A 12165-nucleotide genomic window follows, 5' to 3' on the forward strand; every position below is an offset into this window, starting at 1 on the left:
GTCCTGGCTTTTGTTCAAATTTCAATATATCTAAAAAATTAAAAATAAAACTTGTGTAGACCTGGTATCGTGTAGCAAGCAATGAAGTATTCTCTGTGTATCCGACTCACCATTACAAGTTAAAACACACACACACACACACACACACACACACACACACACACACACACACACACTCCCTCCCTTCTAAATCCATCCTCCTCCTCAGAGAAATCAAATAATCGGCTTCCGGCTGCACTACCTACCCCTCCCCCCACCCCCCACACACACAGACAAACACATATCAATCCATGGCATGCTTCTCCTGTGACACATCAGGAAAAGGCTATTGGAGAGCTGCAATACCACCCCACCCCCCACCCCTACACAAATCACTCCCTTCTAAATGCATCCACCTCCACTGACATATTATATCAATTAAGAGCTTCACTACCTAACCCTCCCCCCTCCCACACACATATATTTCTCAATTAATCCTCTTTTGACACATATCAAGCGCGGCTTTTGTAGAGGTGCACTACTTAACCCACACACACAATGCTTGTTTGTTTGTTCCCCCATTGGAACCCTGCTTTCAACATAATTGTAAAATCTTCCACAGAACAATCTGAAAAACTCCTCATGGAAATGTAGCCCTGCTTTTCTCCTGCTGAAGCAAAAATCCAGGTCTTCCTACAATCTTTATTCCTCTTATCCCCCCCCCCCCCCACACATAATTATGTATGTATGTGTGTGTGTGTGCACATGTGTGCATGCGGGCGTGTGTGCGTGCGTATGTACATACTTGCGTGTGTGTGTGCATGTGCGAGTGCGTTTGTTTGTTTGTTTGTTTGCTTAACGCCCAGCCGACCACGAAGGGCCACATCAGGGCGGTGTTGCTTTGACATATAACGTGCGCCACACACAAGATAGAAGTCGCAGCACAGGCTTCATGTCTCACCCAGTCACATTATTCTGACACCGGACCAACCAGTCCTAGCACTAACCCCATAATGCCAGCCGCCGGGCGGAGCAGCCACTAGATTGCCAATTTTAAAGTCTTAGGTATGACCCGGCCGGGGTTCGAACCCACGACCTCCCGATCACGGGGCGGATGCCTTACCACTAGGCCAACCGTGCCGGTTATGCGCGAGTGCGTGTTTTATAATAACTTCCATCAATCCAGCAGATGTAGGTACCCACTCAGACTCCCTTGTTTCCACTGTATTGAGACTGACTTTTTCAACATAATTATCCTGCCGACCAGACAAAACTTACCCAATTTTGGCTCAGTGGGACGTGGAAACTGGGACATGGCATACTTCACAGACCTCCTTACCCCTCAAAGGTACTGAACTTGTCAAATCCAGGAGCACGGAACCCCTGGGGCTTTTAGTCATACCTCAGGCAGCTATCTGTTAGAAGAACTACCAAGTTTCATTGACTTGCACCCAAAGAGTCAAGAACTGCGATTTTTTTACGAATTAATTTCGTACTCGGACCCGGCTGGTCTTGACCTATTTTTGGATCTAAATTCAGATCAGGTAGATCACCACAGCATGCACAAAAAGGCACGTCACTAGCAAAATATGTCAGACGTCATCATGAGTTTATGTAAAACAAAATGGAGGCCGGAATCACTCAGTTGAATCGAACTCCCACCAAACACCACGTAATAACTAGGTTAATTTATGCACTCGCGTGAACAAGAAACTGTCGAGCTTCACAGATGTCGTCGTTGGGTAGTTTTGGGTTTGTTTTACTACCATAGGAGGATTTTTGAACTGTAAATGCACTCAGCTGCAACAAAAACGCAAAACGAAGGCTGTGAGCTGCACTGTGCCTTTAATGTCTTCCTCCATTATTTTGTTCACACATCATATTTTTATCATATGCACAGCTGCAGCATGCAATTGCTTTGGTTGTTATTTTTTTGTGCGTCCTTTCTCACAAAAACATGCGAAAGCTATATTTGTCGTCGGCATCGGTCGGTCCCGAAGGGGCCATGGAACTGCGCCTGAAAAAGTCATTTGGCGCTGGAACAGCGCCTGCTGTGGCTGTGCGGCCCGATGCGAGAGTGGCAGTCCCTGTCGCAGCGACCACACTTGTGAACAGTATCTGATGTTGTTACTTTACTGTTCTTTTCTTTGTTTTTGAGCCTTTGTGCTTCCGAGGTTAGTTTGAGCTTCTCTTCCCCCTTGGCTAGACTTTTCTTCAGTTCCTGCCTCCAGCGGGCTCGATCTCGATCTTCCCAGCCGTTGATGTCCATGTCGAGGGCCTTCATGTCTCTTTTGCAGACATCTCTGTAGCGGAGTTGGGGGCGTCCCTGTGCTCTCTTGCCTGATGCCAGCTCACCATACAGTAGATCCTTGGGGATCCTGCCGTCTTCCATTCTGCATACGTGACCAAGCCAACGGAGTCGGCGTTGCCGGAGCAGTGTGTACATGCTGGGCATGATAGCTTGTTCCAGGACCTCGTTGTTGCAGGTCACCCGGTCTGACCACTTGATTCCAATGATCCGCCGTAGGTTGCGCATGTGGAATGTGTTCAGCCTCCTGCCTTGAGCAAAGGGTCCACGACTCACTGCCATATAGAAGGGCACTGACGACACATGCTCGATAGACAGCCATCTTCGTTTTCACTGTCAGTTTTGTGTTTTCCCAAACCCGTTTTGAGAGCCTGGCGAATGTTGAGGCTGTACGGCCAATTCTTCTGTTGATCTCAGAGTCCATGCCAAGATCGTCAGTCACTGATGAGCCAAGGTATGTGAACTCATTCACGACATCCAGGTGATAGTTGTTAATGGTGATGATTGGTGGGCATTCAGTGTCCTGGCCTACGATGTTGGTTTTTTTCAGGCTGATGGTCAATCCGAAATCCTGGCAGGCTCATGAGAAGTTGTCCATGAGGCACTGAAGGTGCTCCTCCTTGTGGGTTGTCAAGGCAGCGTCGTCTGCAAACAGCATGTCTCTGATGAGGGTCTTCTGAATCTTGGTCTTTGCCTTAAAGGCTGCCCTAGTCCTATTTAATTAGCTTAATTACTTCAGGGCTTTTCCCATCGTTGCGGGGATGTATAAATTAAGCTTCCTGCAAAGTTTTAGGTTTGAAGTCCTTACCAATTACGAGAAATAATTAATTCTTTATTGCTATGTTTAGCAACAGTTCTCCAGGACTTGGGCTATTTTTAGCTTCGTCAATCCCCGCGTGAAGGAAATCGCTAACCTTCCACGTGCAAAACGTAGTGATATTGACATGCCAGATTAGCGCGGTAGCGTATTGTACCAAGCAGGAAAGTGCGCTTTTCTGTATTCTTGTTAACTTCCGGAAAACATCCACTTTCACTTTGAGACTGATCGGTTTACATTCGACACTATCAAAACCACTTTGCAATACTGAAATAATTTTTTCTGTGTTCGAAAGCTACAGCCAATCGTTATTATATCCCCTTAGGTACAGTTTTATAACATTATTGGCACATGTAAACAATATGAATTAATTAATGAACGCTACGTATATGGCAGCCTTTAAGGCGTGACAGGCTGAAGAGTGCCATCTGACCTGGTATGGAGGTAGATTCCGTCGGTTGAAGTTCTGAATGCGTGTTTCAGCATGACTGCAAAGTATATGCCCGAAGAGGGTGGGGGCAAGCACGCATTCCTGCTTGACTAGAGAGTTAATAAATACTGTTTTTACAAGTCTTACAAAAATCATTGTTTTCAATATTTTGTTGTCCATTAATGTGCAGGACGTTATAAAGATCAAAAGTTAACAACCACATATCTGCAATAGCTGCTTTTAACTGATCTATCACAGTCAAAGGGGGGAGAGGAGGTAAAGGCAAAACAAAACGTTACAGAGTGTAAGGTATCATGATCTATGCCCTTGCTCAATTAGGCATGCACATTTTGTATGGCGTACATACATTCGGACACAAGAAAGTCGTTTAGTAAATGGGCACCCACAAACAGAGAAATTAGGTTAAGTACACCCTGTAAGACTGCTGGAGACTTGCCTGACTGAATGAAGACCAAAGTACGCCTGTTCACTATCTCCTGGTTACTGAACAGCAGGGCAAAAGCTTGACCTGTTGTAATTAATACTGTTACAGATGTTCCCTGTCTCCTAGTTACTATAAACATCTTCTGTAGGTCAAGAACTTGACAGCTGTTGTAATTCATGTTAAAGATGTTCACTATCTCCTGGTTACTGATTTGGCCAAGAACTTGACTTTTGTAATCTATGTTAACGATGTCAATATCACTATCGCCTGGTTACTAAACTGGGCCAATTAAGAACTCGAACTGTTGGACATTTTTGTCAAAAAATGTATCTTCCTTCCCATACAAACAATCATGTACAGCACCGCAAATCTGGACAGGTTTTTACATGGGCCACTTTGAAAAAAAACCCACCTGCTTTCTATGCAGCAGGGAATTTGTTTGCCGATTTAATTTCCTGAATGATTTTAGCCGCCAACCCCCAACCCCATCTCCATGGCATGGAAAGCAACGTACTCCATCAATTTCAAACTCTAGTCTAAAAGAACTTCCCAAAGTAACTACTGGAAGTTTTCCGAATATGTCAATGCTCAAACCTCGCAAGAAGCTAGTATAGAAATGTAAACAGATATGCGGCATATGTAGCATTATTTTGTGTAAAGCGGGTTGTGTTTCAGCCATCTGCATGTATCATTGCCCAAGCGGGCGATACTGAGCACTCTGGGGGGAAAAGAATTTAGTGTCAAATAATCTGCAAAATTGATTCCACAAAAAATTCCCACTCCGCACAGAGAGCAGTGATCACGCTGTTTTTGGTTTCTTTGTTTTTAAATGCATGGTAAAGGTTTTAAACTTATTCAGTTATGGTCTCCTTGAATCCAATTACATTACAACTGCAGCATTCTAGATTATGCAGAGTATAAAGCCTTGCACCTTGGGAAAATCCTCTCATGGCATGTTAACTTCCTGTCAAACTCACAGACTTTGACAAATTACTAAAACTTTAAACATATCTGGCCTTGTGCACGCATGCTGTAATATATGTTTCAGCCTTCATGCGCTGAGAATTTGCCTACAACACACCAGCAGAGTGCTTTGTTTCACTGCATGTGTTTGCCTCACTGTCACAGTAATGACATTTCTACATGAAGGGGGGAGGGGGGTCCTGCAAAGGGGAATAAATGTACAGAGGTTATGAATAGGAAATGTAAGAAAACATGGTCCTAACAGCGTCAGGGACTCTTCTTTAACAGGGGGTTTCACTGTACAACATCCTACTTCCCGCAAAACAGGGATGTGTACACAGTTTGCACACCCGGAGTTGCTTTATTTAATGCAGTCAAGGCCAGTCAGGCACAGTTTATCAATGGCTCAGTTATTGGTGCACTTGCCCTGATAATCTGATGAGATCTGGCCACCATTCACCCTGTTCTCAAAAGTGACAATTTTTGGTGCAAGTGTTTTCCACACAGAGAGTACTGTGGTACCTGCGATGAAAGCCCCCCCCCCCCCCCCCCCCCCCCCCCCCCCCCCACTGAGAGGACAATTCTCCCATAAAAGGACATTTTGTTGTCCCTTTGGATAATTATCTTGATCAAAATATACCTGTCAAGACAGCCAGACCATCTGCAACACAGTGACACTTTTTACTGATCCCCTAAGGCCTAGCTGCCTAAGGGCGTTCTTTCCTCACAGGTAACCAGGCTGTATTTCAAACACTGCGAACCCCCCCCCCCCTCCCCCCCCCCCCCACCTCTTGACCTACAGGTGTTCACCAAAAGTCTATTCCTTTGTATTTGCACCTGAAAACGTTGCCCAACTTCAATATTCTGTGAAACAGGTCAGGCGATAAAATTGAAAGAAACTGCACTTACTTTGTCCTTGCACTTACAATTTCCTGGTAACACACCAGTCTGCACCAAGACGATTTATATAGATTCTACAAGCATTTCCGCCACTCAAAAAGAGAGAGAGAGAGACAGAGAGAGAGAGAGAGAGAGAGAGAGAGAGAGAGAGAGAGAGAGAGAGAGAGAGAGAGAGAGAGAGAGAGAGAGGGGGGTATACAGAGTTCTCATCATTCAAAATTGCCTTCTTCCTTAATTGCTTTTCAGCAATTTGATTAAAAAAACAACCTGTGATTATGACAGCTGTGCAGAACTGATTAGCGTGACAAATGCAGTGCTGTATGAAAAGAAAAATAATATGATTAAGGAAATGTGTTTTGAGCAAGCTGTACAATTAAGTTTATGGTTACAGTGACATTGTGATGCTGCGCAAGCTGTACAAATACTTGATTCTCACTTAAAACAAGTTACTGTTCATTCAGTTCATGGGTCACTTAGAGTGCTAACTATTTCTCTGGGATTCTGCAAAGCTGTTCATGCACTTTATGGTTATAGTGGTATATATCTATTTGTATCTATTCTGTGGGATTCTGCACACACTGTCCATGCACTTTATGGTTAGAGTGTCATCTAATTTTATCAGCGATTCTAATTTAGGCAAACATCAATAGATTTGTTCAAATCTTCTGTCAATGTTTTTTTAATGAAAAAAGCAACCACTCCTGAATATCTGGTCTTTGTAAAAATTACCAACACATGTTGAAAAACCCTGTTTTTGTTAATTATATATTATAATTATAAAGGCAAGCAGCTAGCGGTTAAACAGGGTCTCAACAGAGACAATCTAGGGGGATACTAACTTGTAAGATCATATACCTGTGGTGGGATAAATATAAACACTGAAAAGATTACGAAAAGAGCAAACCTGCTTTAACACTGATATCAGCAGCGCTCTGTTGATGCATTATGCACCTGGCCCATTCCCTGACACAAAGACCAGAAAAAAAAGATCAAATAGAGGGAGAGAAGACCTGGTTCACAACCCATTAGTGCAACCAAGTGCAAGGTCGCTTTGGAGACCTATGATAGGACCCTAAATGTCACATCCTGGTTTCTGAACTTATCTAAGGCTAGGGGTGGCTTTAGAAACCTATCTGCTGAAAAAAGAAGACCTAGCTGGGTGATAAATCAGTGTCTATTTTAATTGGCGTTTCAGAAACTGCACAGCAAGAAAGTGCTTCGGGATAGCAAGAAAAAAACAGATTAAATGGAATGCGTGGTCATAAAATATCTATATATAATTTTTTTTCATTTTTTTTATATAATGCAATATATATATATATATATTATACATATATTATATTAATATAGCATTGATTCAATTTTCAGCTGGTCTAGATCAGAATTCCAGTTATATATTTTTTATCCCAAAGTTCACTGGATAGAATCAAACTTCTATTTCTATGATACCTCTCTCTCTCGTTTTTGCTTGCTTGAAACTGTTTTCATTATGCCCTTGACAATAATATGTTATGTTCGTTTGTATGTATATTTTTGTTTGTTTGTTTAGTCTGTTAATCGTTTTTTTGTTCGTTGTTTGTTTTCTATTACTTCTTTAATTGATATATTCTAACATTTTTAAAACATATCATTAGATTAAACCCTCCCGTGGGCGAGGGCTGGATGTAAAAAAGCACCTGTTTGCTTATGCCATTACCCTCGTTAATAAAAGAATCTCTCTCTCTCTCTCTCTCTCTCTCTCTCTCTCTCTCTCTCTCTCTCTCTCTCTCTCTCTCTCTCTCTCTCTCTCTCTCTCTCCCTCTCCCCCTCTCCCTCTCCCTCTCCCTCTCTCTCTCTCTCTCTCTACCGGCACGGTTGGCCTAGTGGTAAGGCGTCCGCCCCGTGATCGGGAGGTCGTGGGTTCGAACCCCGGCCGGGTCATACCTAAGACTTTAAAATTGGCAATCTAGTGGCTGCTCCGCCTGGCGTCTGGCATTATGGGGTTAGTGCTAGGACTGGTTGGTCCGGTGTCAGAATAATGTGACTGGGTGAGACATGAAGCCTGTGCTGCGACTTCTGCCTTGTGTGTGGCGCACGTTATATGTCCAAGCAGCACCGCCCTGATATGCCCTTTGTGGTCGGCTGGGCGTTAAGCAAACAATATAGCTATTTCATATGTTACGTGGATTTCCATTGGTCAATTGGGCAAAACTGAGCTCAGTGCAAAAGTGATATCGACAACATTTCCGTCGATATCAGTTTTGATATCGACGACCTCTTTATTGCTTCCCCACTTCAAAAACAAAAACACCTAAATTTAAAAACAAACAAATATATATATATATATACTAGAGGAATACCCGGCTTCGCCGGGGTGAATCACGAGACAGAGACAGACAGCGTGGCGGTTCACCACAATCACCTTTAAAGGCGAAGTCCTGTCAAACGGGATTGAGAATTTTAGAGCTTATTTCTTAGCCCTATATTATCTGTTATGGCTTCTCAAATGCCAGAACATACAGACAGACAAAAGCCGCCAGACCCCATCACAAACAGAACTCTACAATCCACAGGTGTTGCCTCCACACACACACACACACACACACACACAGACACAGAAGCCGTATATATCTATCTATATATATATATATAAATATATAGAGATAGATGACAGTGGATTTTTCGATAAATAGATTCAACCTTTGCATTTTTACAGTGAGGACAACTTACGGGTACATGCAAGGAAAGCCCACAACTTCTAAGGCGAACAACTCTGCAGAGTCTGCTGTGAAGGGCGACGGTAGTCTCCCTGTCACACTCGACCCCCTTTGAATGAACTTAGGTCCCTCCCAGGTGGAATGGGAACAGCACGAAAATGATTCAGTGGCCTGAACATTTCATGTCGAGTCCCATCGCTGTCGACGACGCCAAATGTAACCGAGTGCCAAAACACCACAATCACCTTTGAAGGCGAAGTCCACTCACACGGGATTGAGAATAACTGTTATGGCTTCTCAAAGGAAGGCCTGAACATACAGACACACCAAAGCCGCCAGACCACATCACAAACAGAACTCTACAATCCACAGGTGTTGCCCACACACACACACAAACACACACACACACAGAGAAGCCGTATATATATGTATATCTATATCTATAAATATATAGAGATAGATGACAGTGTATTTTTCGCGTGGCTATAAATTGATTCAACCTTTTCACTTTTACAGTAAGGACAACTTACGGGTGCAATCGTGACATTCTAAAAATAATAACGTAGTAACGGGAATATGGATTGACGCCACACAAAGGAAGGGAGATAAACGCTGAAAACACTGGAGAAGATAAGGAAGAGTTACTGGGAATGGATCCAGAGAAAAACCAAAATCGGTTCAGCGCTGCGCGCTGAGAGCACGTGTTGAAATATCTCATCGATGAGGTTGTGTCCGGGGTGTAGCTGAATACGGTCTCCAAATTTAAAAAAGATCCACCGAGAACTTTGGCTCGGCATCGCGGACACACACACACACACACACACACACACACACACACACAGACAGACAGACACAAGTCGTATATATATATATAGATGAAAATGTAATTATCCCAGAATTTAGTTGAGCAAGTGACTAAAGACTTTTTGAAAGAAAAGACATTTTGAAAAACTGAAAAGTACAAGAAAAGAGTGAACAAAAAGAAATAATAATCAGAGGGAGGGATATATGGAACAGCCAAAACTGAGACAAATACTTTTTTAATTTCTTTACAGTAAATACAAAATGTCCAGAGAATTAGCAATATATAATGATATCTAACATTGACTGACTGTGTGATGATATCTTCTGCTATTGGTCAGAGTGTTTCAACAGTGATATCACAATCGAGACCACTGTGTCAACAGACCATATAGCAGAAGATATCACACAGTCCGTCAATATTGGGTCTCTCTCTCTCTCTCTCTCTCTCTCTCTCTCTCTCTCTCTCTCTCTCTCTCTCTCTCTCTCTCTCTCTCTCTCTCTCTCTCTCTCTCTCTCTCTCTCTCTCTCTCAGTCTCTCTCTCTCTCTCACACACACACAATAGTCGGAAGAATAACTCATTCCCCATCCCAACCTCTCTGATTGGAAAAAAAATAGTTGCTTTCCTGTGCCAAGCAACCCAGCAATGAATGTGCACATGTTGCAAACAAAGCGTTTGTGTTGATGACTTTATGACAAACAATCTCTCTCTCTCTCTCGCTCTCTCTTCGTTCTGATTATTTTCATATTGATCATATCTGTCCATATAAAGCATCAGTGTTTCATAATGCAAGAATGTGTATTATAGTCCTGTGAATAGTTTTTCTGCCTTTTTTTTTTTTTTTTTTTTTTACTGTCATGCTTATCTTTGTAATTGTTTTACGTTTGTATATATATATATGATATGTATTTAAGATTAGAATAGTCCCTCTCTGGGCGAGGGCTGGTTGAAAAGAAGCTCGTTTATATTGCTTTATGCCACAACCCTCGTAAAATAAAATTTGATTTGATTTTATCTCTCTCCCTCTCACACACAATGACATACACACACACACACACACAGAAAAAAAGTCAGTAATTCACTTACCAAGCAACCAAGCAGCCAGGAGCTTGACCGCAGATTCCGGAGGTGGGCAGTCGGGGTACACAAGGGATAACATGTAGAGAGCGCCCGTGTAAGCCGCAAGTGCCCATGAAGGGAAACCGATGAAGATGACAAAGCCCCACAGGATGATGAAGCCAGGAATGTTCCCAAACACCTGGAGGGTGTAGATGTAGGGTCCCCCTGCCCTGGGGAGGAGGAGCGCCAATTCACACACACTAACGGCGATGGACAGTGTCACCAACCCCCCGACGCACCACATCAACACCGCTAACCCAGGCGAGCCGGTCAGTGAGAGAATCGTTGTTGGAGCGATGAAAATGGAAGCACCACCGAGGTTGCCAAGCAGAATGGCCAGGGCCCCCGAGAATTTGATGGACTTTTTGAGCTCCACTCTTTCTGTCTCAAACTCCACCTTGGGAGTTTGTGATCTTTGACGAGCTGATTTTTCGCCATCGGAGGAGTTCGATCGAACTGGTGATTGTTTGGGCCCACCATTGCTGGCTGATAAAAGCGTATTTTCCCTCGACATGAGGCTTTTTGAATGCTTGTCACACTCACTGACAGCCTGCGATACAAAATAAAGCCACCTCCAGTTAATTCAGTGTGATGTTATGAATTCTACACCGCGAGCATGACCGTACTGTGCCTAGCAGACGCCGTCGTTCCATTTTTCTTGTTTGTCACGTGACTCAGACACAAGCGCGCGTGCGGGGCCAGAATTTGTGTACATTTTTTCTGCAAGCGCAGCATGGTAACAACACGTATTAATAATGAATGTTATGGAAATGTTGACTACATCTGCGTCACACTTTGCCATTCGCAACATCTTTGTCGACACTGGCCATCAATAAAACATGTCAGGGATGCAAAAACAGAAGCAGAAGATCAAATTGAGCTTACTGCCACCGCGTGTGTTCTGACTTGCGGTCGAGACCTCGTCGTGTGTTTTATACCCATCGATTTGTTTCACATACAGCTAGCGTTTCGCTTTCGGTGTCCAGGCGCTTTTAAGTTGATGCCACCTAGAAATACAGCTTCAATTCGTACGGAGTCAAGAAAAAGATCAGGATTGTGTTGAAGACTGTAAGTGAATGAGGATCTCGCCGCTGCTAGTTTTGTGTGTGGTTGGCCACGCCCCTCGCGTATTTTTAAGGGACAGGCACCGGACAGTGTGCGTGCGTGTCAGTCGTGTGGACTTGATGTTTAGTTGTCTGTGGGACGATGAAGGGGGGATATCAGCTGAGTTATGTGTTTCTTTTCCGGATGTTGCCTTTACGTACTAAGCAATATGCTACTTTAGAAGCCTTCCACTTATTTCTCAATCAAACGCGCAGCGAAACTAATAATAAACAAGTCGCGTAAGGCGAAAATACAACATTTAGTCAAGCTGTCGAACTCACAGAATGAAACTGAACGCACTGCATTTTTTCAGCAAGACCGAAAACTCGTAGCATCGTCAGTCCCAGGGCCGGACTAGGCTAAGAGGGGGGGGGGGGGGTGCCAGTGGTGGTCCAGGGGGATGTTCCCCCTACCTGGCGGGGTCACGGGGCAGAGCCCCTTGTGGGGATGGGTAGGTCATATTCTGAGATAGGAAAATGGTCGCTCCTTGCATGAAACGGCATAAAATAATAAAAAAAAATGTTTTAAATAAGTGAGGTACATGTTTAGGCTAGGGGGGGTTGCGCAACCCCCATAACCCCCCCCCCCCCCCCCCCCCCCC

The 12165-nt window shown here is 43.7% G+C and overlaps 2 protein-coding genes across 2 annotated transcripts in view; both read right to left on the reverse strand.

The window, feature by feature from the left end:
• Positions 1 to 11521, reverse strand: part of LOC138967144 (large neutral amino acids transporter small subunit 1-like) — a 60064-nt gene extending 48543 nt beyond the window's left edge. Inside the window, exon 1 of the mRNA XM_070339646.1 lies at positions 10428 to 11521. Coding sequence (XP_070195747.1) covers positions 10428 to 10974 — 547 coding nt within the window. The 5' untranslated portion in view covers positions 10975 to 11521. The remainder of the gene's footprint in view (positions 1 to 10427) is intronic.
• On the reverse strand, positions 1243 to 2831 carry LOC138967135 (uncharacterized). The gene has a single exon (XM_070339635.1). The coding sequence runs from the start codon at positions 2567 to 2569 to the stop codon at positions 2006 to 2008; it is 564 nt and encodes a 187-aa protein (XP_070195736.1). The 5' UTR covers positions 2570 to 2831; the 3' UTR covers positions 1243 to 2005.
• Positions 11522 to 12165: the final 644 nt, after the last annotated feature.

This window comes from Littorina saxatilis, linkage group LG1 (assembly GCF_037325665.1).
Source record: "Littorina saxatilis isolate snail1 linkage group LG1, US_GU_Lsax_2.0, whole genome shotgun sequence".
NCBI lineage: Eukaryota > Metazoa > Mollusca > Gastropoda > Littorinimorpha > Littorinidae > Littorina > Littorina saxatilis.

Coding starts and splice junctions, on each gene's coding strand:
- LOC138967135 (XM_070339635.1), bottom strand. CDS start 2,569: ATGGCAGTGAGTCGTGGACCCTTTGCTCAAGGCAGGAGGCTGAACACA.